This window comes from Colletotrichum higginsianum, chromosome 4, assembly GCF_001672515.1.
Source record: "Colletotrichum higginsianum IMI 349063 chromosome 4, whole genome shotgun sequence".
NCBI classification, from domain to species: Eukaryota; Fungi; Ascomycota; class Sordariomycetes; order Glomerellales; family Glomerellaceae; genus Colletotrichum; species Colletotrichum higginsianum.
The window spans coordinates 2751262-2777959 of NC_030957.1; the positions used below are offsets into that span (position 1 = coordinate 2751262).

General features: G+C 58.1%; 7 protein-coding genes across 7 annotated transcripts; 4 read left to right on the forward strand and 3 right to left on the reverse strand.

The window, feature by feature from the left end:
- Positions 1 to 114: 114 nt before the first annotated feature.
- CH63R_06140 (FAD binding domain-containing protein) lies at positions 115 to 2007 on the forward strand (the record flags this gene model as incomplete). The annotated part of the gene is made up of 7 exons (XM_018301115.1): positions 115 to 117; positions 237 to 320; positions 395 to 535; positions 614 to 1331; positions 1399 to 1447; positions 1534 to 1723; positions 1807 to 2007. The coding sequence occupies 7 exons, from the start codon at positions 115 to 117 to the stop codon at positions 2005 to 2007; spliced, it is 1386 nt and encodes a 461-aa protein (XP_018158965.1).
- Positions 2008 to 3431: 1424 nt separating this feature from the next.
- CH63R_06141 (ABC transporter) lies at positions 3432 to 8414 on the forward strand (the record flags this gene model as incomplete). Its single annotated transcript, XM_018301116.1, has 1 exon — positions 3432 to 8414. One exon carries the CDS (start codon positions 3432 to 3434, stop codon positions 8412 to 8414), a length of 4983 nt encoding a protein of 1660 aa, XP_018158966.1.
- A 1707-nt stretch (positions 8415 to 10121) lies between these two features.
- On the forward strand, positions 10122 to 12076 carry CH63R_06142 (MNNG and nitrosoguanidine resistance protein; the record flags this gene model as incomplete). The annotated part of the gene is given in 5 exon segments (XM_018301117.1): positions 10122 to 10294; positions 10306 to 10417; positions 10493 to 10529; positions 10627 to 11309; positions 11405 to 12076. 5 exon segments carry the CDS (start codon positions 10122 to 10124, stop codon positions 12074 to 12076), a joined length of 1677 nt encoding a protein of 558 aa, XP_018158967.1.
- A 2234-nt stretch (positions 12077 to 14310) lies between these two features.
- CH63R_06143 (major facilitator superfamily transporter) lies at positions 14311 to 16189 on the forward strand (the record flags this gene model as incomplete). Its single annotated transcript, XM_018301118.1, has 5 exons — positions 14311 to 14359; positions 14458 to 14636; positions 14714 to 15770; positions 15809 to 15878; positions 15964 to 16189. The coding sequence occupies 5 exons, from the start codon at positions 14311 to 14313 to the stop codon at positions 16187 to 16189; spliced, it is 1581 nt and encodes a 526-aa protein (XP_018158968.1).
- Positions 16190 to 17629: 1440 nt separating this feature from the next.
- On the reverse strand, positions 17630 to 18541 carry CH63R_06144 (uncharacterized protein; the record flags this gene model as incomplete). Its single annotated transcript, XM_018301119.1, has 2 exons — positions 17630 to 18113; positions 18192 to 18541. 2 exons carry the CDS (start codon positions 18539 to 18541, stop codon positions 17630 to 17632), a joined length of 834 nt encoding a protein of 277 aa, XP_018158969.1.
- Positions 18542 to 19202: 661 nt separating this feature from the next.
- Positions 19203 to 23109, reverse strand: CH63R_06145 (mutanase; the record flags this gene model as incomplete). The annotated part of the gene is made up of 5 exons (XM_018301120.1): positions 19203 to 20097; positions 20173 to 20371; positions 20465 to 22260; positions 22330 to 22964; positions 23032 to 23109. The coding sequence occupies 5 exons, from the start codon at positions 23107 to 23109 to the stop codon at positions 19203 to 19205; spliced, it is 3603 nt and encodes a 1200-aa protein (XP_018158970.1).
- A 2224-nt stretch (positions 23110 to 25333) lies between these two features.
- CH63R_06146 (uncharacterized protein) lies at positions 25334 to 25877 on the reverse strand (the record flags this gene model as incomplete). Its single annotated transcript, XM_018301121.1, has 2 exons — positions 25334 to 25586; positions 25675 to 25877. 2 exons carry the CDS (start codon positions 25875 to 25877, stop codon positions 25334 to 25336), a joined length of 456 nt encoding a protein of 151 aa, XP_018158971.1.
- Between the last annotated feature and the right edge of the window lie 821 nt (positions 25878 to 26698).

Here is a 26698-nt window from a genome sequence, read left to right on the forward strand (position 1 = left end):
GGGAGGGAGGGATGCAACATACATCAGGGAGTTGCCGGGCGTCCCATTACGTTACGCGCGCGGGACATGGGTTGAACTGCTGGACCCGGCTTGCAACCACTTTGCAGGATTTCAATGGTAAGGGGTTCCCGCCCATCGCGACCTCATTCTTCGCTTTTTTGTTTTATTTTATTCTATTCTCCATCTTATTCTAACTTACTCGCGCCTGGCTGGATCTTGTTGACGATAAGTCCCAGTCCATTCAGCAAAACATGTTTCGGTGGCTCAACTCCTGGTTCTCTCCCCGGGCAAACCCGCCTTCAGCGGGTGAGAGTACGGCGGTGAGTTCGTTCGTTCGAAGGACTAGACCTTCGTTTGTTCCATGTTCAGGATAATCCTAACGACATGACACCAGAACCCAGAACACACCAGATCGTCCATCCAGCTAGACATCATCGTCGTGGGCGCAGGCCTGAGTGGCCTGGCTACCGCAGTGGCAGCCGCACTATCCGGACACCGAGTGACGGTGTTCGAATCAGCCCGGGAGCTTCTCGAGGTAACTTAGTTTCCCATCATGACTTCCTCCGAAGCTGCGAAACAGTAGCATTGATATTAATCTCATACGCCAAACCAGGTCGGCGCGGGGCTTCAAGTGACGCCCAACTCGACGCGCATCCTCCAGAAATGGGGCTTGCCGGACCGCCTCTGGAAATCCGCGTCGGAGCCGACGGAGCTGGTCGTCCACCGGTACTCGGGCCAGGTCCTCGCCAAGGAGGAGAACTTTGACAAGACGATGCGGGCCCGGTACCAGGCGCCCTTCATCGACCTGCACCGCGTCGACCTGCAGCTCTCGCTCTACGAGCGCGCCCGGGACCTCGGCGTGCGCTTCCGGCTCGGCGAGAAGGTCCAGGACATCGACTTCGACGCCCCCGAGCTGACGACGCAGTCCGGCACCCGGGCGCGGGCGGACCTGATCGTCGCGGCGGACGGGCTGTGGTCGCGGTCGCGCGCGTGTTACCTGAAGAAGGAGGACCCGCCGCTGGCGACGGGGGACCTGGCGTACCGCGTCGTGCTGGACGCCGACGAGATCGAGGACCCGGAGCTGAGGGAGTGGATGTCCAAGCCCAAGGTGCACTTCTGGATCGGCCCCGGCGCGCACTGCGTGGGGTACTCGATGCGGGCCGAGAAGATGTACAACATCGTGCTGCTGGTGCCGGATGATCTGCCGCAGGGGGTGAGCCGCCAGGCGGGCAGCGTCGAGGAGATGAAGGCGCGGTTCCGGGGCTGGGATCCCATCCTCGGGAAGCTCCTCGGCGCGGTGGACAACGTGGAGAAGTGGAAGCTGATGCACCGTAAGATCACGATCCAAAGGCGGAAAGGAGAGGTTGGGGGGCAGAAAGCTGACAGGTTTCTACACAGGAGAGGAGTTGGATTCTTGGGTCAACGACAAGTCCAACTTTGTCTTTGTGTGAGTTTTTTTTTGTCTCTCCCAAACATGTCTGGAATGACTCCGGGGTGAGTTACAAACACGGGACTGACCTGTGTTTGATATAGAGGAGACGCGTGCCACCCGATGCTGCCCTACCTCGCCCAAGGCGCCAACTCGGCCGTGGAAGACGGTGCCGTGCTGGGCCTCGTGCTGGGCCATCTCACGTCCAAGTCACAGCTGCCCGCGGCTCTGAGGCTGTACGAGAAACTGCGAAAGGCGAGGGGGGAGTCCATCGTGAGAGAGACGTTCAAGCAGGTATGCTTTTTTTTGTCTTCTTCTTCTTCAGTCGCTGTCTTCTCCTAGACTACGACAAGTTCACTGACTCAACTTCATCTCAGCGACACGACTTCCATATGGAAGACGGCCCCGAGCAGGAGGCCAGAGACCGCGTGTTCCTGTCGCAGCTGGGCAAGGAGCTCAAGGGGCCGTTCCCCAGTCGGTGGACGTGCCCCGACGTGCAGCCGTGGCTGTACGGGTATGATGCGTACAAGGAGGTGGAGGAGGCGATGAAGAGCGATCCTTTCGACAAGTCTGGCTGAGCTTGTAAAGTTGCTGTTGGTGGTTGGGTATAATCATTTCGGATGTGTTCATGATGGGAAGTTGCCTCGACAACCGGCGAATTGTACATAACTATGTTTTCAGCGATATCATACAACATTATAGGGTTTCATTTATTATCTCAGCCTTGTACTCAAAAGGTATCGGAAGAACTGTAGTTGTCTCGACTGCAACTGATCCCACTTAGACCCCGTACTGTAACCTCATGGCATCTACTGCTTGTTGCCTTTGAATATTCAGCGTGCTCTGGAACTGTTTGTGTACAACGCAACAACCAATGTTTGGTGAGTACTAAAGAGTCTTTAGACCATCAAACGGCCGATTTCCATGATTTTACGTCGAGGCAGAATGGGAAACCGATTGAAGAATGTCTCTTCGGCGTGCCCGAACACTCACTCATCCGCCTCGCTTCGAGCTTGTGACAGCAAATGAGCCGCATTTCAGCCGTTTTGTGTTCAATTAGAGAAAAATCTCCAACCAGCATATGGCGTATGTGGCTATGTGAACTCGCAAACAAGCAGGGCGTTGAGGGGTCGATCGACCTATTCCCGAAAGGGTTATTGGCAGTATCGATTAACGGCCTCAACCTCAAATCGGCCACACACAACCCTACATGTCAGCAGATGCCACACATCTCGACGTCAGGGGGCGTTGATTGGTGGCTTGGCCAGTTGGGTGTCTTATAACTAAGCCGTATTAGGAAAATACAAGTCGACGTGAGAGACCATCCCATGTGTTTACATTCATACAGGAAAAAACATCCGTCCATTCAGAGTGTGCCGTGGCGTCCAAGTCTGTCCAATAACGGGAAAGGCGTCTGTCGATGAGATTACGCCTCGCCGCGGGCCGGTCGAGAGGTCAACCGGACCCCTAGTTTCGTGCGTTCGTCCCTCTGGACATCCTCTCGCTTCTGCTATACCTGCAGCGTCAGACTGTGCCCCCCCCCCTCTTCCACCCCCTTGGTGTCCCAAAGGAGATAATTCCACACAGGCGGTGCCACTGGGGTCTGCAGCCGTTAGGCAGATACAACCAAACCGCTCGCTTAGCCCTGGGGTTTGCAACGTGGAGGTTCCATGGGCCCAAAAAGCCGCGTGCTGTTGTTTCTGTGAGACTGGTGATATATCTGGCATGGCATGGCATGGCACATCAGTCTCGGAAAACGCAAACGTCGATGATTGACCCATCCCGCACCAGTTCTTGTTACTCTCATCAAACTTATATTCAGCCTTATTCAATCCTCTTCTCCACCAATTTCCCGATAATCTCTCGGCTAACTCCTCCCAACTCTTCTCACCCATCCACCCCAACCAGCACTTCATCCCTTGCCTAGAGTCCAACCCAGCCAGCACCCCGTCAAAAAGCACAACCAACGTCTGGAAATTAACCCGTGTTCACTCTCACCGCCATGGCGGCGCCAAAGTCGGCGTTCTGGCGCCAGGTGAGCACCCTCACGACCAAGAACCTCACCATCCTCTACGCCCGGCACCCGGCCTCCACCATCTACACCGCCCTGCTGCTCCCCATCATCCTGACCGTCTACCTCGGCATCGGAAGGAACCTCAACAGCCCCCAGAACGACTACGGCATCGCCGAGCCCCGGCCCGTGCGGTCCCTCCGGGACGGCCTCGCGGCGGCGGACGGCTCGGCCCGCGACACGGTCGTCTTCGTCAACAACGGGCTCGCGGGGGGCGAGATCGACCGGGTCATCGGCTCCCTCTCGCAAGAGGTCACGGACGCCGGCAAGATCGCGACGACGATCGAGGACCCGACCGAGCTGGGGCGCATCTGCCGCTCGTCCTTCCGGGCCACGACGTCCTGCTACGGCGCCGTCGTCTTTCACTCCTCCCCCAGCGAGGGGAGTGCAGGTGGTGTAGATGGTGATAGTGGCGGCATCTGGAACTACACCCTGCGCGGAGACGGCGCGCTCGGGTCCAGGTTCCGCGTCGACGACGACGATAACGACGCTCAGGTGTACACGCTGCCCCTCCAAAGGGCCGTCGACTCTGCCATCGCCGTCGTCACCACCACCACCACCAACAACAACGACGACGACAACAACAGCCAGTCCTCCACCCCCCTTGCCGGCACCCGCGAATGGGGCTTCACGGACGAGACCGAGGACGAGCGACAGGCCAGCGCGCGCAGGCGGTACCAGCAGACCATCATCGACTACCTCGGCGTCTCCTTCGTGCTCGCCCTCATCGGCATGAGCTACCACCTCCCGGGCCACATCGCCACCGAGCGCGAGAGGGGCCTGTCCCAGCTCATCGACTCCATGATGTCGACGCGGCACGAGTGGGAGGCCCAGGCCGTCCGCATGGTGGCCAACCTGTACTCCTTCTTCGCCGTCTACGTGCCCGGCTGGATCGCCGCCTCCGTCATCGCGAGGAGCATGATCTGGAGGGAGACCAACATCGGCGTCGTCATCGTCTTCTTCGTCCTGGGCGGGCTGGCCCTGACCTCCCAGGCCGTCCTCGGCGCGTCCTTCTTCAAGAAGGCCCAGCTTTCCGGCGTCGTCAACTCCCTCGTCTACGTCCTGCTGGGCGTCCTGGCCCAGGCCCTCCCGGACCCGGGCACCGGCGCCGTCACGGCCCTGAGCCTGCTGTTCATGCCCTGCTCCTTTGTCTTCTTCATCAAGTCGATGGCGCGCTTCGAGGCCGAGGGCCAGCCCATGGACCTGCTCAGGGCCCCGCCCAACAGCGCGTCTGCCCTCCCCGGCATCGCCATCTGGGTCTTTCTCATCGTCCAGTTCTTGGTGTACCCGCTGCTCGCGGCCCTGGTCGAGCGCCGGATCCACGGCATCGGCTCCGAGAGCCGCAGGGTGTACAAGGGCGACGGCGCCCGGCCCGAGGACGCCGTCATCATCCACGGGCTGACCAAGGTCTACTCGCCGGGCCTCTTCCGCCGGGCCTTCTCCTTCGTCTCCAAGCCCCGTCCGTCAACTGTTGCCGTCAACAACCTCGACCTGACGGCGAAGCGCGGCGAGATCCTGGCGCTCCTCGGCGCGAACGGCAGCGGCAAGAGCACGACGCTCGATGCCATTGCGGGAATCAGCCGGTTCAACCAGGGCAGCATCTCCATCGACGCGTCCGGCGGCATCGGCATCGCGCCGCAGAAGAACGTCCTCTGGGACGAGCTGACCGTGGCCGAGCACATCGCCATCTTCAACCAGCTCAAGTCCCCGGCGGCGGGGACGGGCGGCCACGAAGACCAGGACCAGCTGATCCACTCCATCGGGCTCTCGACGAAGCGGAAAGCCCAGTCCAAGACGCTCTCGGGGGGGCAGAAGCGCAAGCTGCAGCTCGGCATGATGCTGACGGGCGGCAGCGCCGTCTGCTGCGTCGACGAGGTGTCTTCCGGGATCGACGCGCTCTCGAGGCGCAAGATCTGGGACATACTCCTCTCGGAGAGGGGCCGGAGGACCATCATCCTGACGACGCACTTTCTCGACGAGGCGGATCTGCTGGCGGACAACATCGCCATCCTGTCCCGGGGCAGCCTGAGGGCCGAAGGGTCTTCCGTGGCCCTCAAGAACGCCCTCGGCGACGGCTACCGGGTCCACGTCCTCGACGCCAAGGACGTGAGAGAACCCCCGGAAGTCGGCGGCGTTGCGATGGCGGTCTCGTCCAACACCATCACCTACACGGCGCCCTCGTCGAAGCTGGCGGCCGAGGTGATCCGCGCTCTCGAAGGCCGCCGGATCCCCTACCGGATCTCGAGCCCCAACATCGAAGACGTGTTCCTCAACGTCGCCGAGGAGGTCCGCGGGGAAGACCTCAAGTCGATTCGGGACGGGCCAACCGTCGGGAGCTCACCGACGTCAAGCCAAGAGCCCACAGAGGAGAAGGACAAGGACGTCATGGTAGCGCGCGGCGGCGGAAGAGACACCTTGGGGCTTCAGTCCGGCCGCCAGGCGGGCTTCCTCGAGCAGACGCCCGTGCTGGTCCAGAAACGCTTCACGCTATTCAAGACGAACTGGATCCCGTACGCCATCGTCTTCGTCGTCCCCATCGTCGCGGCCGCCGTCATGCAGCTGCTCGTCGCCGACGAGGGGCCCACGAGCTGCGACCCTGCCGACCTCACCAGCGGATCGGGGAACCTGGACAACTACAGAGAAGCCCTCGAGGGGGCATCTATAGCCGCCGGGCCCTCGTCCGCCTTCTCCAGCTCCGCGATGGGAGATCTCTTGGGCTTCTTGGCGCCCCCCGGGTCCAACGGTTCCAACGACACCACCGGCAACAACATCTCGCTGAGTGACAGCTACCAGGACCTCAGCCGGTTCATCGAGGACAACAGGAGGAGCATCACCCCCGGCGGCCTCTGGGCCGGCAGCGGGACGGACGCTCCGCCGACCATCGCCTACCGGACGGACGCCAACGCCGTCTTCGCCGCCGTCATCCTGCAGAACCTGCTGAGCATCACGGCGACAAACATCAGCATCGCCGCCGCCTACGCCCCCTTCGACAGCGTCATCCCGAGCTCGACGCTGACCACGGCCCAGCTGGCCATCTACTTCAGCATCGCCCTGTCCATCGTCCCGGCCTTCTTCGGGCTGTACCCCAACGTCGAGCGGCGGTCCCAGGTCCGCGGCCTGCAGTACTCGAGCGGCGTCCGCTCGCTGCCGCTGTGGGCGTCCCACCTCCTCTTCGACTTTGGCGTCTTCCTCGCGCCCCTGCTGCTCGCGGCCGTCATCTTCGCCACGTCCTCGGACATCTGGTTCGCCCCGGGCTACCTCTTCCCCGTCTTCCTCCTCTACGGCGTCACCTCCATCCTGCTCTCCTACGTCCTGTCGCTCCTCACCAGCAGCCAGGTCGCCACCTTTGCCGCCATCATGGCCTACAACGGCGTCGGGTTCGCCGTCTACCTGATCGCCTTCCTCTACATCATCACCTTCTCCCCCGCCACCGTTTCCGACCGCAACATCCTCATCGGCCACTACACCATCTCGGCCGTCTTCCCCGTCGCGTCCGTCTGCAGGGCCTTGCTCGTCGGCCTGAACACCTTCTCTCTGGCGTGCTCCGGGACGGGGTTCGGCGACCCCGGCGCCCTGAACGCGTACGGCGGGCCGATTCTCTACCTCGCCGTCCAGGCCATCCTCCTATTTAGCATCCTCTTGTATAACGACAGCGGGAACAAGCTGCCGGCCTTTCTGACCCGGAAAAGCTCTCCTTCTGCCGCCAGTTCAGTCGCACAAGCAAACGAGGACCCCGAGGTGGCCAGCGAGCGTGTGCACGTCGATTCCATCTCCGACGACGACGGCCTCCAGGTCAGGCACGTCACAAAGAAGTTCGGGTCCTTCACCGCCGTCGACGACGTCTCCTTCGGCGTCCGCCACGGCGAGGTCTTTGCCCTCCTCGGCCCCAACGGCGCCGGCAAGTCGACGACCATCTCCCTCATCCGCGGCGACATCCAGCCGAGCCGCAGCTCCTCCGGCGGCGGCGGCGACGTCTTGGTCGAGAAGGTCTCCGTCACGGCCCAGCGGGCCCTCGCCCGCTCCAACCTCGGCGTGTGTCCGCAGTTCGACGCCGTCGACGCCATGACGGTCGCCGAGCACCTCCGCCACTACGCCCGGCTCCGGGGCGTCCCGGACGCCGAGGACCAAGTGCGCGCCGTGATCCGCGCCGTCGGCCTCGACGCCCACGTCGACGTGCCGGCGCAGCACCTGTCGGGCGGCAACAGGCGCAAGCTGTCCCTCGGCATCGCGCTGACGGGCAACCCGTCCGTGATGCTCCTCGACGAGCCGTCGTCCGGCCTCGACGCCGCGGCGAAGCGGGTCATGTGGCGGACGCTCGCCGGCATCGTCCCGGGCCGGTCGATCCTCCTGACGACGCACAGCATGGAGGAGGCCGACGCGCTGGCGGGGCGGGCGGGCATCGTCGCGCAGCGCATGCTGGCCGTCGGCGAGGTCGGGGAGCTGCGGAGCCGGTTCGGCGACTCGCTGTACGTGCACCTCGTGAGCCGGACGGCGCCGCACTCCACCGAGGCGGAGATGGAGAGGATGCGGCGGTGGGTCGTCGGCGCGTTCCCGTCCGCGCGCGTCGAGGCCGAGACGTACCACGGCCAGATGCGCTTCTCCGTCTCGGCGTCGGATGTGCTGCAGAGGAACGGCGGCGGCGGTGGTGGTCAGGAGGACCTCGGCAGAGATAGAGGCGACGGCGACTCCCGGGCGGAGGGGAGCAGCCGCGAGCTCAGCGCCATCGGCCGGCTCATCGTCATGCTGGAGGAGAACAGGGACGTCCTCGGGATCGAGCACCACAGCGTCAGCCCGACGACGCTGAGTGACGTCTTCCTCGCCATTGTGGGCCAGCACAACGTCCAGGAGGAGGGGTACGCGGCGCGGCCGGGGGAGAAGAAGATCAACTGGCGAAAGATCCTCCTCGGGTTCTAGGACGGAACGTATTTGTCGTTGTGGTATTTCGCTCTTGGTCTTTGGTGTACTATTAGACAGCGAGCGGGTTTGGAGTTGGGCGTGTGATTCAACGATTCCCTGGACATGTTCTCTCTCTTTTTTTCTTTTTGGTTTGTTTTTTCCATCTCTTTTTCTTTTCTTTGATAATGTTCGTCTCATGGGCTACTTCTTCATGTGATTTCATATACTGGATGAATTCATTCTGTGTTTCACACAAGCGGTCTTCAACCATGTGCTGCTGTTTCTGCTGTTTGATACCCATGTCCCAACCAAGAGCTGCATTGTGATGGCATAAACAGACCCGGTGATGATGATGTAGACTTACCTTGTGACAATGTAAGCATCTTGGCAAGAAACCAAAATACATAGCCATACACCTACAAGAAAATTCTGCCCATTGACTTTTAGATAAATGTCGAGGAGAAGAAGCTCCGGCGAGCTGCCAGTTTCGGAACACACCAGCGGATCTTGGCGAGATCTTGATGACCGCGGCGGGATTCGGGAACAGCCCGGGGGAGAACACCAAGGCGAAGTGGAAAACTCTTTTTTATCAAACAAACATACATGGCTTACGAAATACTCCTGCCAGTTTCAAACATGTTCGTTGAGGCTGTCGTTGATGGTTTGGGTTATACGGTTGTCGATCAGGGGGCGGCGATCGTCTGCCAAGTAACGGGTTCTCAAGAGAGACTACAGAACCAGCCTCAACTAGTGAGAGCATAGCGAAAATCAAGGCTCCAATAACGAATAGACGGACACAATGGACCGTACTCATCGCCCCGCCTGTTTTTTTTGGTGTGTGTGTGTGTGTGTGTGTTTTCCTCGCCACAGCTGAGATCTAGAGCGGGTATCAGTGGCTTCATCCTTGTCGAGTTGAGGAAGATAACTCCGTTTTCTCCACACTTTGAATTTGGAGCAGACATCTGACATCGCCCTGACGTCAAAATACCGCCAACAAAGACGTTTGTCTGCCTGTCTGTCTGTTTGTCTACACTTTGTTGAACACCGATGAGCAAGGAAAGCCCCTCGAGGGGAGAAGGGGGGAGGCGGATAACAACTCCACCAAATCCTCCCAGGTATTCAAATGTGCCTCGACTCTTTGGGCGGCAACTCCACCCTGTCAAGAAGCAGAGCCCGCCGTGTCGGCCGGTACAGATTGCCCAACGCAGCCCAAGCCTGCAGACCTTGGCCTTGGCGGCTTGGAGCAGCTGAAAGAGTCGATCAGAGTCGATCCCCGTCAACGGTTCCGCCGTATAACCTCATAACATACCGGGAAACCCACCAGCTGGCTCGCCGAACGGACGACTGAGATGGCTGAGATGACGACCGGCTTCTCCATCCGGAAGAAAACGTCCGTTTGTGTCTCCAGGGGGGGGAGGGGGGCTCCTCTCGGTCGCAACTCCTTGGTCAACACCCGTGGGTCTTTAATGTGGTCTCTGTGTCACCAAACGTTTCCGCATCATGACGGCGTACGGAGGTTTTGCAGCGGAAAGGCGAGATAACTCATCACCACCGACCGCCTCTTGAGTACAAAACACAATGTCCCGCGGGCATGGAGAAGGAGGAAAGTGACCACTGTGTTTAACATCAAAGATTCGAAGCATACGAGACAAGAAGTCGTTTGTTCTCAACTGACAACAGAAAGAATGCACCCATCACACGGCGAGAGCCAAGTATCTGGCGACAATGACCAAGCGATACGAGGGCGAGGGCCAGAAACCGATAACACACAGACGTCCCAAGAGTCCCAAGAAGCCCGGCCAGAGAGCCAACACGACGGCCAACGCAATGCTCAGAAACAAGACAACCACCAAAACGAACACGGACATGACGGCGAACAACAGGACAGGCCGCGAAGCGTGCTCGGCAGCCTGGACACCCAACGGGCGGACCTCTTCGGCGACTGGATGAAGTCCCGCGCGCCGCAGCACGAGAGCCTCCCTCACCAGTCCGTAAGCTGGTGGGATCCGGGACTGGCAACGGTAAGTTTTGCTACGGATCCCTTTCGATTGAACAGAGAGAGACTGACCGGCGAGGAACAAATCTCAAACGAACAGCTACGGAAGCACATCTCTGTCATGTGGTGCAGAAACAGTAAGCCAAGATCCCTCCCCCATCCCCCCCTTTTCCTGAACCTCTGATGCCTCTTCGTGTAGACAAACAAGTGCTAACCACCTCGTCCCCACCACAGCCTTCATCATCTGCGTCTCCATGTTCCTCATCCTCTGCCTCTACTGGGGCATCGTCTTCCGCATCGAGGAGAACCTGCCGTCCCTCGTCTGCTTCGTCGTCGACTTCGACGGCCAGGCCGCCCCCTACGACGCCGTCACGCCCCTCGTCGGCCCGGCCGTCACCGCCCTCGCCAACGAGACGCTCAACAGCCCCGTGCCGTCCATCGGCTACCAGATCCGCACCGCCGCCGAGTTCGACTTCGACCCGCTCAAGGTCCGCGAGGCCGTCTACCACTTCAAGGCCTGGTCCGCCGTCGTCGTCAACCCCAACGCGACGGCCCTGCTGCGCGCCGCCGTCGAGGTCGGCAACGCCTCGTACGACCCGACCGGCGCCGTCCAGGTCATCACCATGTCCGGCCGCGACTCCTTCATGACCTACAGCTACATCCTCCCGAGCCTGACCACCTTCACCTCGGACCTGATGACGCGCTTCGGCGAGGCCTGGGCCGCCATGCTCATGGCCGACGACACCCTGACCAAGGAGACCCTCCGCGCGGCCGCGAGCGCCGTCAACCCCGGGGTGTCGCCCCTCATGCTGGACCTCCGGCCGTTCGGCCCTCCGGCGGCGATCCCGGCCGTGACGTTCGGCCTTAGTTTCCTGATTGCCCACCTCGGCTTCACCTATTATCTTGCCGACGACAGAGTAAGCTAACACAGTCCCATGTCTCTGATATCATCTATAAGCAACCCCTTTCCCCCGAGATCCAGAAATCACTAACAACTTCCCCACCGCCACAGAAATGCATCGTACCCGAAGGCCATCCCCCCGTGCACTACTGGCACTACGTGATCCGCCGCTGGATCTCCCTGATGGCGGCCTACTTCTTCCTCTCGCTCGTCTACTGCCTCATCTCCCTCGTCTTCCAGGTGCCCTTCTCCAACCCGCCGGCGTCCCCCGTCGAGGTGGCCGAGAACCCCAACGCCTACGGCCGCGCCTCCTTCATCGTCTTCTGGCTTCTCAACTTCCTCGGCATGGCGGCCCTCGGCATGGCCTGCGAGAACATGGCCATGGTCATCGGCCCCCGCTGGGTCGGCCTCTGGCTGACCTTCTGGACGCTGACCAACACCCTCACCGGCTTCTGGCCGCCCGACATCGCGCCGGGCTTCTACCGCTGGGCCTACGCCTGGCCGTACCACCACGTCATCGAGGGCAGCCGCCAGATCCTGTTCGACCTGCACTCGCGCATCGGCCTCAACTTCGGCGTGCTCTTCGCCTGGGTCGCCGTGAACACGGTGCTGTTCGTGCCGGCGTGCTACGTGCTGCGCTGGAAGGACGAGAAGGAGATCCGGAGCCGGGAGACCAAGATGCCGCACTTCCACCTCCACCGCTACGACGTGGAGACGGCGATCCCCAAGCAGCCGGGCGTCGCGCCCCCGAGGAGGAAGAGGGGGTTCCTGCGGGCGTTGTAGCTTTGTTCACGCAAAGTTGGGAATGGTTTAATGTTTACTGGCGTTTTTAGACCCGTGCTAGCGGATGATTTATCTGGGGTTTAAGAATCTTGGGAAAAGACTGATAAATGGGTTGATACTTGGGTCGGGACATGGACAGTCATTGCAACCTTTTGCAACACCTATTAATAACTCTAGCATGGATTTTTTTTGTATGCAGAATCACATGAATTAGTTTGCCCTTGCATAAACACATAGGCCGCTGTTAAGTCCGGGCTTCCCTGAGATGCGTGAATCGATAAGCTCTATGTCGAGAGAGTGGCCTTCCTCGGCTGCTTGCAGCACAGACGTGACGAATGACTCTGCCGGCATTTGAATCAGCCAGAAAGTCTTTCTGGTCGGTCTCGTGCCCTTGATGACATCCGATGGACAAATGCCACCGACTCTAGGTCTCCTTCCGCTTTGACGACGGCAACATTACCATACGATGTACAAGATCACCATCAACGGTGACGAGGCCTTCGTGCCGTCATCTTTGAGAAGTCCAGAGTTGGGAGCTCTCTTGACCCCAGAGGGTTTAAGGCTTTGGAAGTTGATTATTAAACATTGTCATCTCTGGTATCAGTGTTACGCCCCACCCCAAATGGTTTCAAGGGTTAAAAAAAAAGTTGATGTTGTTAAGGGCTACACATAGGTATCAATAGTTGTCACGAGGAGATTTGTAAGGCGTTAATTACCTACTAGAATTAACGGCGTCGTTTTTTTGCGACAAGATTATATGTTGAAAGTCGCTTGAATTAAGTAAAATAGGTAGGCCCTACTGCCTCTGTATATATAGTGCGCAAAGCAGCAGTTACTTAGTCCAAAGTAGGCCCTTTCCAGCGCTAGGCGCAAACTCTCTATTATCCTAGTTTTAACCATTAGATCAGCTGCAGTAATTAGCCCCACTTGCGTAAAGCCATCACGCTAATCGATAAACACTATCAATACTGTTGAACCTCTGTTCTTTTTTCTTTCTTTTTTTCTTTTCCAAATCACATGTCACTAGATAGTGTTGTATTTTTCCTTAGCTTTGGTAAAGACCTGGACGAGGCCAATATGTCAAGCAGTTTTGTGGCATAGTTAACAGCTACTTGATATACAACAATGGGAGACTGTAAACAAGAACTGATCTCCACGAAAAAAACATACTTGTATGCGAGCTTGAGCCGGGAAAGTTGCCACAGACCTCCAGAATAAATCGGCATGCGCCAGACAACTCAACCCTGGAGTTGTCAGACGAAAGAAGTTGCGGATCAAGGTGAAGCCCGAAACGAAACGTAGTGATCGTGAATAGCATGCGCCGGGTAGACCACACCAACAAGTTTTCCTTCCACGACGCAGCCCCTTACGCTGTTGGTTGGCTCCTCCATTGATACCCTACGACATGGCGATCCATCATCCCACACGGCGGCTAACGTCATATTGATCACCTATCATCCTGGAGAACGATATAGAGGCGTCAGGGCAAAAGCTTGCCAGGTTCCCCGAGGCAGCGGACGCGTGAGGTGTCAACAGCTTCCGAAGGCTAACTGGTTTCCGACAGAAAGAGGCCGTCCTGTCGAATACCGGATGCCCCAACAGGATTCGAGGTGAACCCAAGGCGGCTACGGCGGGCTTGCTGCGTACAGACAGTGTGTGTGCCCGAAAAGTCTGCTCAAGCAGACAGTCCTTATTGGTACAAACAGCCTGACCATGCTTGCAGTTCCCCCCCCCCTCCCCCTCGTACCTCAGTCTCGAGTAGCTCAGAATAAGCCAAGGTTTTTCTTCCCGTACCCCGCATTGTCTCTCGAGGACGGCATGCCGAGAGACGATTCGTGGATCATCAGACGGAGACCAACCATGGACCCCGGGGGGGGCTGCACGGCGGTTGGGCGGTCAAGCCAAATGCCAGCACACATCATCTGCCGAAGAAACTCTAGACGGCCTTCCGTTGCCCCGTGCCAACCAGCCCTAAACTTTCTCTGCAACTCATTGTCAAATGGGAAACGGGACAGAAGGGGATAAATAAATGTACTGAGAGAAGCCCGGCCGCCGATCCCTCTCCCCCTCTCCTAGAAGCAGGTTTCCCCACGCAGCGTCGCATCGTGCGTACCAAGCCCGGCTTAGGGTGTTCTCTCGCGTTGCTACCCTCGTCGACGCGCAGGGGATCTCGATATTTAAGATAAAGAGGTTTGTCCCGAGGACCGTTCCTTCGAAGAGGGGGTGCTGTGAAGATGGTGCTATCCACCATCAACGAGATCACGGTCGAAGCCGACAAGAAATGTAAGCCCCCCCATCCATCCATTCATCCTCCCCATTCCCCCCCTTCTCCCCTCGTCCTGTGTCACCACCTAGAGACTGACTCGGGTGACATTTTGTAGCTCCCTACATGGACATGGAGCCAACCAGCGTCGACCGGAAGTCCGAATCGGTCGTTTACCAAGACACGCCGACGTCGACGCCGGCGCCGTTGGAATGGACCGAGGACGAGGAGAAGGCCATCCGGCGCAAGCTCGACTGGCACACCGTTCCGCTGGTGACGCTCCTGTATCTCCTTTGCGTACGCGGGGTCTTCCTCCTCCCTCCCCTCCTCCGAACTCGTCCGTATCGTGCCACTCACCTCTAACCAACCGCCAGTTCCTCGACCGAGCCAACATCGGCAACGCCAGGATCCAGGGCATGGCCGTCGACATCGACCTCGGCGGCTACCGCTTCAACTGGGCCCTCTCCGTCTTCTACATCGTCTACCTCCTCGTCGAGGTCCCCAGCAACATCGTCCTCAAGCGCGTCGGGCCCCGGTTCTACCTCCCCGCCCTCGTCGTCGGCTTCGGCCTCGTCTCCCTCTGCACCGCCTTCGTCACCTCCTTCCCGGGCCTCCTCGTCGCGCGCGCCGTCCTCGGCATCTTCGAGGGCGGCGCCATGCCGGGCTTCTCCTACTTCCTCAGCAGCTTCTACAAGCGGGAGGAGCTGCTCTTCCGGCTGGGCATCTTCATCTCGGCCGCCTCCGTCGCGGGCGCCTTTGGCGGCCTCCTCGCCGCGGGGCTCTCCCGGATCCCGCCGTGGGGGGTCGACGGCGCGACCATCCACACGTGGCGCAACATCTTCTTCTTCGAGGGCCTCGTCACCGTCCTCGTCGGCGGCCTCGCGCCCCTCTGGATGCCCACGGACCCGGCCACGGCCTACTTCCTCGACGGCCGCGAGCGCGCCATCGCCGTCGAGCGGCTGCGGCGCCACCAGCAGCAGTCGTCACGGGAACACGCCGGGGACGACAAGGTGAAGCTGGGCGACGTCCGGCGGGCGGTGCTGTGCGTCCACAACTACACGTGCGCGCTCGGCTTCTTCCTCGTCAACATCACCGTCCAGGGCCTGTCCGTCTTCATGCCGACCATCCTGGCGGACCTCGGCTGGACGGCGACCCAGGCGCAGCTGTACTCGGTGCCGCCGTACGTCGTGGCCGCGCTGACGGCCGTCGCCATCGCGTGGTGCAGCGACAGGACGCGCCAGCGCGGCGTCTTCCTGGCCGTCTTCGCGCTCGTCGCCGCCGTCGGGTTCGCCATCCTGAGGTTCGAGGCGCGCGCAAACATCCGGTACATGGCGGTGTACTTTGTGACGGCGGGCGCTTTTCCCGGCGGTCCAGGATTCCTGAGCTGGGCGATGAACAGTAATGCTTCCTCACTCTGGATCGTTCACTTGAGTTTGTTTTGGATGCTGACAAGTTGAAAGACTCGGCAGGCCCCTCCGTTCGTGCGGTAACGAGCGGATATGTCGTGTCCATCGGCACCATAGGCGGCATCGTTGCAACGTAGGTCTATATCCTGCAAATAACGCCCTTCTTCATGGCTTGCAAATTTCACAACTCCCAAGGTCTCCGCTGACGATGGCATCAGATGGACCTACACGTTCAAGGACGCCCCAAAGTACTTTACCGGGCACACCATCAACCTTGTCGGCCAGAGCTTAACCGTCCTGCTCGCCCTCTTTGGAATAGCGTACTGTCTCTACGAGAACAAAGCCAGAGCTGCTGGGAAGAGAGACCACAGACTGGAGGGCCTGACGGAAGACGAGCAGGGCCGGCTGGGCTACAGACACCCTTCGTTCCGGTACATGACGTAGACGAGGGCAGGGCCACTGGGGTTAGTCTAATCTTCATAGATGATGGCGCTTGTGAACAAGACGGAATCATTCGCGTTGTTGACACACTTTCCTAAAGCTCCTCTATTGGCGCCTATATCGCTTGGACTTAAGTTAAAGTAAGGTTTTCCTCGAGGGAAAGTGTCCTGTCAAATTTTTCATCATTTAACGGGGCTTTTATGTTGTGTAGTCCAAGACCAACTAATCAAACAGGCCTCTGAATCTCGGCGTCTCTCATCATGCTGTCGTTGCATGTTCCCATCAGCTTTGAGACGCATCCAGTCCGGCCTCAATGGCATTTGTCAGCTATTAAGGAAGGTAGGCGTCTTTGCTATTAGTAACTACCTCTGAAAGTTAGTTAACTTTACATTTAATGTACATTTATAGAAGGATAAAAAAATAAAAGAAGAATATAGCTAATTAGACAAAAACCGCAAGTATTATAACAGTTAGCGAAAGGAAGAGGTTGGTAGTTGTACGCCGTAAGAAGGCATTCTTAGGTAGGTAAATTAGGGGAATAGGTGAAAACTAGGTGCTGTAACTTGATGCGTAATGCTACATGAAACATAAGACAAGAAAGCACCTCTCTATCCAACAAAGCAAGAAATGAGTCTGTTTGAGAATCAGAAAGACTTATAGAAACGCCAACAGAAAAAATCAAACAGTGCTCACATTGCATGGCGCTGGAAGTGCTGAGACGACGCGGATGGGCACCAGAGTCTGAGACCTCATTGAAGCACTTTCCGCTCGGGCTGTGAAGCTTTGGAGGGCCAAGTACTTCAAGGAAGCCGACGGGCGAAGAGTTCAAGTCGTATCAACAGCCATCCTACAGATCATGCCTGCAGAAGACCCTCACAGGGAAAAGCAAGCAATCGAGGTTCGCAAGCGGCGTCGCTGCGGAGATTGGCTTGCACCTGCAGACTGCAGCTCGCCGACATCAAGTACCAACTCTCCGACGTTCGTCAACTATCTTTTAGCGTTTCTAACTGACAGAGATCTCCCTAGATGTCATTCAGTTGTCCAAAAGAGGACAAAGTGGCACCTGGACACGACGAGAATAGAGCCCTCAGGGCAATGCTTACTCTGCAGTCGGCACTTTTCATGGCGATCGGATCTGACGAGACGTTACAAAAAGGCACCTTCTCACCAACTAAGAGACCCGTTCTCATGCCTTCCATGTCTTCAAGATGGGCAAGAATACGAGGTGCGCAACGGGGCAGCTATTCCTCTCTAGCGGTCTTCGTATATAAGACACGGAGAATGCAGGCTACGCGACCTGCACTCCTCAGGAAAGGGATAGACAATACGCAATTCCATTTCAACCAACTCTGTATATACGAGTAATCATCAAGACAGAGCTCATAGCACAATTAGGAAAGGCTAGTAGTTCGCCAAGTATGCAGAATGACACATCGACAACAGCTACTTTTGGTCGTCAACGAGGACCGCGTCAGCCGACAACGCTGCCTCCTTCCTCTTCCTCTTCCTCTTCTTCGCCACGACGCAGCAAATGATGATCCCTACAATAAGCACAAAACCAACACTCGACGGCACAGCGATCATCGGTATGAGACCGCCAATCTGAAGATCCTGGCATGGGTCTTCGGCAGTGCAGCTCTTCCCCGAGTCCTTGGGCGTTGGTGTCCAGAACGACAGCGACTGGCCTGCCGTGAGCGAGGGCGGCACAGGGCTCAGGCTTTTCCGGTCCGTCGCCTCCCATGAGATGCGCCACGCCGGCCGCACCACTGTTCCTTCCGTGAAGGTTGCATAGGCGCCCGTTGTACCATCCGGCTGGCCGTAGAAGGTTCGCGAGTGGTTGCTCGGCAGCGTCGAGACGCAGGCCGGGTTGGAGGAGAAAAACTCGATACCCAGGCCGCTGACCCCGGTTGGGTAGACCGTTTGTCTCCTGGCATGCTCGTTAGATGGACCCCACACGACCACAGCCTGGATTAGATGGAGGGGGAGGAAGAGGCTGTGAACTTACATATCACAGCAGTATGCAGTCGTGACAGTCTTTGTTGACGTCCCGGACACCACCGTCTCATGTGCGGCCACATGGTGCATGGGCCAGTTCGAGGGACAGACGGCGGGACTAAAGGCGAGGATGCTCGACATGCTATCGCCCTCCCACCCTGGAGGCTGGCAGTAGGCAAAGTCGGCGTTGTCGGGGCCCGCGACGAGCGCAAGTTCGCGGGTGGCAGCCCCAGATACATTGGTAGTGAATGCCGCCAGGTTAAGGGGCATATAGCATTTACCCGGTTCCACAAACGGAGTTGTGAGCGATAGGGCTTTGGTGGTGGCGCTGGCCATCCCAACGGTAGCAGTTGGGCTCATGGCGCATGTCTCAAGGAGAGAGAGGCGAAGAAAAAATTGATAACAAAGCTCCCGACGGAAGAGAACTGGATGAGAGGTGAGCTGATGATGGGAAACCGTTGGTTCTTCTGGGTTGGGGCCCGCAGGGGTTAAGTAGTCGACAGATTCAAGCAACGTTGGTTGTGCATATTCGGTCTGGTTCTGCAGGGGGGCGCGGGGGATGGGCAAAGCAGTTCCATACCAACCCAAAATGGATTAACACGAGGTGTGGGAACCAGGGACGGGCTTATGTCGAAAAGGGGAACGAAGGCATAGACGATTGCTTGGCTCCCGACAGGCCTCTCCATTGGACAGCCCCAGCGGCGCAGCAGAGCAGCAATGGTGATGAGCCAAAGGGGGGGCCTGTCGTTCATCATGTGGCATCATTTAAACCGAAATGCCAATCAAGGCTTTCAGCAAGGGAAAAGAAAAGAAGATTGGATAAAATCGGACCGGGGAGCATGATCTCCGGCTCACTTATACGCAACGAAGACCACCACTAGTTATATCCTACAAATCCTTTACACACAGAACCGAAGCTTAACACCCACCACCCTCCCAACTACCGCAGAGAACCAAACACGCGTAACAGAACGTAGTGAGGGCCCCGAAGTGACTACCTATACAATCATCCTCCATCCCATCAGTGGAACGGGTTGGTGATGTTCCTCGTAAGCACAGTGCCATTGCCGAACACCGTCCCGGCCCTTAGCACGGGGTTGCGCCAAGGGTCGTAGTGTGCTGGCCGGGTGTTCATGACGGTGCCGTTGGCAAAAATGATGCCATTCCATGGTGCCGGCCTCCGCTTCGATGACTTCTTAAAAAGAGGGTTCCTCCCCGGGCTGACTTCGCAGTTCTCGCTCGCCATGTACAGGTTGAGGCCCAGGGCCAACACCCGCGCCTCGGCGCCAAGCGAGTCCCAGTCGTGCGCCTTGGGAAGCCGGACGCCGAAGTAGTCCTGCATGAAGACGCTCGGGTAATAGTACGGGGTCATGGCCGGCACGGCACCATAGTACAAAGCCGGGTTGGTCGGGAGGACGGCAATGGCCTCCAGACCGTACCTGTCGCTGGTAGTCAATTCGGGCGTCAGCTGGAACTGCGCGATGGTGAGGACATCTCCAGTGTTGTCGTTTATGCGCCGCCGGTTGGTTTTCGTGAAATACTCCACCTGCTTTCCAATCACCTCCTCCACCGACCTCGCTTCCACCCAGTTGTTGTCGAAGTCCAAGTGGTTACGGGCTCGATAGATGCCCTCGGTCGTCTTGTCCCCAGCGACCCCCTCCGCTACGACATGGTCCACCATGATGAGCACGCAGCCCCGGCCATTGTTCTTGGACATGAACTCCCCCATCTTCCTATCGCCGAACTTGGGGGAGCTGCCGAGGTCGGGGCACCTGTTGTTGATCTTCTCGAGCATCGCGAAGAGCTCGTTCGTCTGCTCCTTGTTGATGGGATGGCCGCCCTTCGACGGCCCTATATACTGCGCAATGTTGCCCAACCAGAAGATGATGACCTCTCCTGGACTTTCAGAGGTGAACCTGCAAAAGAAGGGACGTCAGCATGCTGTCATGGCGTCTGAGGGTTACAGCCGCGGGGGGTAAGAGGTAAATTACTTGTTCACGTCATCAACCACTTCGTTGAGAGTGACGCCGGAGGCCCCAAGTACCACAAGAGCGTCCCAGTCGACGACGTGGAAGAGGTGGAACCCACCGTCCGCCGGTACCGTCGCAGGCCTCAGGTCGAAATATCGGGCGCCGGCTCGGAGCTGCGTGTAGATACCGCCGCCTTGTGTCCGAGTGTTGGCTTCGGTTCCTGCGCAACAGAGTCAGTCAGTCGGTCATTCGTCAGTCGAGACCATATCACGGCGGCCAAGGCCGAGCGTGCGTCACGCGTGTGGCCACTTACCTCCCCATTTGTATTTGCCAATCTTGCTCATGCCGGAATCATGCGTGCCCGGCATCACCACGTGCTTCAGCTTCCTGTCCTTTATGGAGTCACGGATCGAGCTCATCCAGTTGTCGTCCGAGCTACCCCAGGTCATAGAATGGTGGTAGCCATACGACTCGCTGCCTGTGATCACAAAGGTGACGGACGCCTGCGTATCCGGGTCCTCGTACTCCCTGGCGCCTAGTCCCCAGCCGTCGAGATCGACGATGGTGCGGCGCGGATACTGGTGTGGGATATGGGTCCTCGCCTTGATGTTGAACCGCCGGGCGGTGCCTACGACCTCGTAGTACGCCTCTCCCTTGTCGTCAACCCTAGAGGCTCCCGATACGGCATATTCCATGACGCACTGGCGGGCATGTCCGGGAGGGATGTCGTCAAAGTCGGCACGTATCTGGTGGAAATTGGAGCTGTCCTTGAGGTACTTGAAGCGGTAGGGCGTCAGGTTGACAATCGTGATGTACTGGTATTCCTTGGCGCTTGTGGATTCGGCGTCAAGTAGATACCAGGGATAATGGCTGCCGGTTCTCATGGTCTCGGCCTTGAATGTGTTGTCGCTTGGGCGACACTCGTCCGCAGGGTCCGGGGCAGGATCAGAAGAGCCGAGCACGCAGTTGTCGGGACAATAGCCGCGAGAGCAGGCGAAGTTGCACAGGTTTTCGTCGTTGACGCCCCCGCTCGGCTTTCCCGTGACGCCGGGCTTCTGGGGCGGCGGCCGTGTCAGCGCGCCTTGGACGGTACACTGACAAACATGGATGGGGCAGAAGCCAAAGTTGCATGCGTAGGAACACAGGCCCCCGAGGCCCGGATACTCGGCGCGAGCCACGCCCTTCTGGCAGGCCGGCGGGAGGAACTCGGAGACGGTCGGCACGATCAGCGGCTGCACGGTGGGGGAGCAGTACGCGGGCGGGCAGAACCCGAGGTTGCAGGCGTTCGAGCAGAGGCCGGAGTAGTTCTCGCTTCTGCCGGCGGCCGGGTAGCCGCTCTTCTGCAGCTCGGCCGGCTTCGGTCTCGGAGCCCCCACGGCCTGGCAGAGACAGGAGGACACCGGGCAGTAGTCGTACTGGCAGTTGAACTCGCACAGCTCCTTGAAGCCCGGGGCACCGGTGCCTTTGATGCAGCCCTGCTCTCCGCGCGAGCGCGGCGTCGTGGCGGAGACGGGGTCGCGAGACGTCGCGCTGCCGACCCAGGGGTTCCAGTTGGTGAGCCCGTTGTGACAGCTCGCCGCGCTGATGGCCGCACCCGCGATCTCCGCAAAGGCCCGTCCGCGCCTCCACAGCCGGGCGCTTACGTCTCCGGTCACGCCCCGGACGTCGACGCTGCCGTGGTAGACACCGACGCCGCCGTCGGGGGTCGAGGACCACGTCGGATAGAAGACCTTGCCGCCGACTGTGACCGTCACCTCGGCTTCGGCAGCGAGGACGGCCGAGAAGAAGAGCTTGTCCTGCATGATCTGCTCGGGGGGGAACTCCAACTGGAGCTGGCTCGCCGTGTTGCCGACGGTACCACCGTTGGAGCAGGCGCCGGACGGGCTCGTGCGATACCAAGTGACGAGCCCCTCCTGCGTAACGGTGGCCTTGCCGGTCTTGTAGTAGTCGATCCAGAAGGGTAGCGTCAGGCGCCATCCGTCGTGAGGCCTGCCGGTGGCGTAGTTGAACGGGGCCTTGCCGACCTCGAACGCCTCCATGGCGTGGTCGTACAGAGGGCCGATGTGGTGGGACTCGCCGTAGTCGTTCCACGAGATGATCTGGACGTATCTGCCACAAAGGGAGGTTAACACGCGCTGGCCACGTACTCGCCGAGGGAAATTGGTTCCCGTCACTTACTCGGGCTGGTTATACACAACTTGGATCCAGCGGTTATGCCACATGTCGTCGCCGCGCCACATCCAGTTCTTGTTGTACCCAGGCATGTTGGTGTAGAACCACGGAGAGACGGGCATCATGTAGGGCTTCTTGTTGAGGTAATGCACGTAAGAAGCATCGACGTAGGTATCCATGTCCTGCGCGCCCCATGGCCAAGCGGCCCAGTTGAAGAGACCGTCGGCCACGCCACCCGCCAGCGCCAGGGCGGGCTCGGCGCCCTCGGAAGACCAGTCGGGGATGAAGAAACAGCTGACCTGCTTCTTGATATCGATCCAGTCTTGGGCATTCCCAGGGCCCTCAAAGGTGGACACGAGGGGTTTCCCATCGCTGTGCTTGAAGTACTCGGCCCTAGATGCGTACTTCTTCAAGTAAGCAACGACGGTGTCTTTGGGCCACGGTCCACGGCCAGCATAGTCGAAGGAGAAGAAAAGCTTGAAGCCCTCGTTCCCGGCAGCGCGGAAGGCCTTCTCGAGCGACGCCTCGTTCACGGACTCGCCATGCGCCATGTTCAGCGCGAAAGCGTCGATGTGCGCCTCCTTGGCAAGCCGTATGTCCGTTCGCCAAGTATCGTCGCTGTACTCGGCCGTGTTTCCCACCTACACGAAGGTCAGAAGGGGAGTCATCACCCCCAACACATACGATGGGCCGTATGTATGTACTCACCATGAAATGGGCGAACACTGCTGCAGCCTGAACGCGACAGGCGCCAACAAGGGCGGTAAGCAGCAGTTGCAGTCTCATGTCGGTCAAAATGTACTCGGGACAGAATGGAGGGATACAGGAGCTATGGTTCAATCAACCGGTAAGAGGAAGCTATCTTGAAAGTATTTATACGTCGGCCGCACGCCGTCCTGATCTTATGAAATCCGCATCGTCCTTCACCCCCTGTGGTCCGAGAAGATACCACACGCCATGTCGGGATCGAGAAACCTCACCAGGCGAGAAACGGTCCGAGCCAGCCCTCCGAGCCAAGCCAGGCACAGCTGCCCTCGTTTACAGCTCTCATTTCCGCATCAGAAATCTCTGACCGATGATGCAGCGCAGGCGAGAGGCACAGTTCAGGCGTCGGTGGGGTTGTAAGGGCAGGTTTCATATGGCTCACATTCATCAGACAAGGAGTAGTCAACGGTGAAGCAAATGGACCAAGACGTTCTGACAGATGAACCAAGACGAAGAGAGCGAGCCAGTAAGTGCACCTCAACCTCACCCAACATGGAAATGGCCTCAACTTGACCCAACATGGAATTTGACTATGAGGCTTATGAGGAAGTGTTATTTGGAGCTGTGACTGTGCTCAAGCAACTCCTAAGGCGATGAAGTGTAGTAGGTAGCTCTGATAGAGTTGGCCGCTGAAGATGGAGTCTTGCCTAATCGGGTATGTCTTGGCCGAGGGCGTCTTCGCCCTGACATGTCGTTGGACCGTTGGACTGTTGGATCGTTGAACTGTTGGACCGTTGGTTCTGGGCACAAGAAAGCTTGGCAGTCCTTCGAGCTTTCTTTCTTGTCGGACCCCCTGGCTTATAAACGGGCCAAAGAACCGAGGACCAACGTAAGAGACAGAACCAGTCGAGTCATGTTAGGGTAAATTGGTACCAGAGAGGGATTTATGCTGTCCATGTGGAAAACCACCCATGTAAGCGGCTGGGTTACCATCTAGACTTCCGCTCCCAAGCGGACAGGGTAGTGGGTCAAGGTAATCTGATGCAGGTGCTGTGCTGCACATCTTCTGTGCGTAAGCTAACTTCCAACAACGCCTGAAGTTAAATGAAGCCCTGCCGGAAAAACTATCGTCGGTTGGGTGGTGCTCCAGCCAGACTCCGGTGACTCGTTCGTTCGGGCTAAAAGACCGCCACAGTAACCCTGCCAGAACCCAGGGTAGAGTTGCTGTTGCGGCAGGGTTGTTATGTGTGTTAGCTGGCAAGCTGGATAACCACCTGCAACAACAGGCCTAGCGGAAGAGCAGAAACTAGGTAGGCTGCTTCACATTACCACAGGGTCTTGTGGAGTTGTCGAGTGGCTACGGTGCCACTTGCTACGACCAGGGGGGGGGGGGGCACTCAGCCTGGTTCCAAATGCTTGTACCTGTGCGACCTTAAGAGGGACCGTCTTGGCAACATACCTTAGTTCAAAATGCTTGTGAGATGAAGAATCAGAGCTGGGGCACGAATAACCGCAGCCAATGAGAACGCATGTGTAACAGAGCTGGGGGGGCCGGTGGCCGTTGGTGCAGGGGGGGATGGAGAAGTCTTCCAACATATCATTGCGACAGGCTTGGCATGTGTGTGCAAAGAGGCGCCGGCTTGCTGTGCTTGGCAATAAGGTGATGGCGTAGGGATCAGGGTCACATAAGTGTCTGTAAGGGTCCCAGTTTGCGGATGCGGCCGCGTTCTGGCCAGAGGCTAGACTGCAGGTTCATCTTATTACAAAGGCAGAGATGGTTGGTTCAACATCATCTGCGGCGGTTAGTGCAAAGCGTGCGGGATGATATTGGGTGGCCATCACCGGCTTCCCTTGCGCGTCACATGTCCGCAGTTCCAGCAGCAGCTTCAACTCCGGCTGCAAGGCCTGCCATGTTGTGTTGGAGCCAAAGGGCCTGCATTCCTGCCATTTCCGCCCCGTTTATTCAACGGCGATGCCAACGGTCTCCGGGATTACTCGTCCTTTATCCTGTGGCGTCGGTCTGTTGGCCGGTCTGGAGTTGACATACCGCGCAGCCATGTTCTTGTGGGAGGGCATTCCCCATCCGTCGACGCTCGTCCACTTTCACAACATGCTTGTCGAGAAGGGCCACCTCACTGTTCCAATAGGGCTGTACGCAAGTCTCCAGGACATGTTTGCAGAAGGCTTGTTTGTGCGTAGCAAAGTTTCAACTTTTATTCTCGACACGGCCTTGGTGGAACGAATGTTGAAAACCAGGCGCCTCCCATAAGCCATACAGTTGGTCCTGCTGGGCCTTCATCCCACCTCAATATCCGTTGTAAAACAGAACTTCAGGAAGAAGTCCAACCTGCTCCTGTAACGCAAGGCTAGCTAGAGCCTGAATCGTATCCCGGACTCTGAACTGGAACCCTTGTCGCTCTTTAGGTGGATCCGTGTCAGCCAGACGAAGCAGGTTGTTGATCCGGTGACCGGACAGAAGCGGTTGGAGGACACGGAACTCGTGGGCCGACTCAGGGGCGTTGAGCCAAGACGACGACGACGGCGTGGCAACGGCCGATCTACTGTTGAAAGCGAAGCGCTCGCAGCACGACGAACTCGCGATGGCGCTGTCTTTCTTGGCCGAGGCAGAGGTCGATGGCTACACACTTTTCTCGGACGCCGAGTTGGCAAAGGCCGACAAGGGCGACAATCGTCGGACCAAGCTCACGGGTAGAGAGCTCCTGGGATTTGTCAGGGTAGACGTTCACAACGACGTGTGTGGCGACAATCCAATCTCGAGCCTCAACTACATGTCCGTTACCATCGCCTTCTTTGCGCAGTTTCATGCGGTCCGAGGAGGAGCTGAGCATCCGGAACCCGCTGTACGTGCGTGCTCACAAGACAGGTCAATGGAAGAGGGCCAAGAGGATAGCGCTAGTCACGCTAGCCATGAAAGACCAGGATGAGGAGTGCCTGCGGGTGATGGCCGAGCAGTTCCAGAGGCCCAGGGCTGGGTTCATGAACTTTGTCTGCTGGGATGACCTTGTGTCTGCGTCAGGGAGGCTGACATTAATTGCTAACTTCAAAAGCCGAATACTAAAGACTTCATATTTCCCAAGTGTCAAACAAGGACTGGCAGGTCTCTCAATGCATTTTCAATAAGTTACTAGCACACGCTGTCAGCCAGCTTCAAGTCATAACATAACTTAAATCATAGCCTGATCCAGGTCTTGCCTAACGTCCTCCGTTGCAAATCTGACACGAAGAGAGGGTTAGTTCCCATCTTCATCTTCACGGGGAGGTCATGTCAGGACTACTTGATTTATTGTCCTGATCAGTATAGGGGAGGGTGTTTGCAAGTCAGTCCTGAAACTTGGTCTAAGATGTAAATGCCCTTAAGACAGGTACAAATATCCAGTCTTCATCCTGTAGCTCCATTATAGAGGAACAAATGCTTCTAATCCTACTTTCACCTTCGCCTTGCTCATCATATTAACCCAAGCTTGTCATGCTTTTTCCCGTGCATGCTGTGCCTTCTTGTCCAGCTTCCTGCGGTCTGGAAGTGTGTTCTGTAGGTAGACCGCCTGCATGTCTCGAAAAGCCTATCGTCTGGACTCAAGGTCTTCTAGAAGGAGCTTGACTTCGTCGTGAAGCAAAGGGAACGCCTCGCAAAACATCTCATACAAGTCGT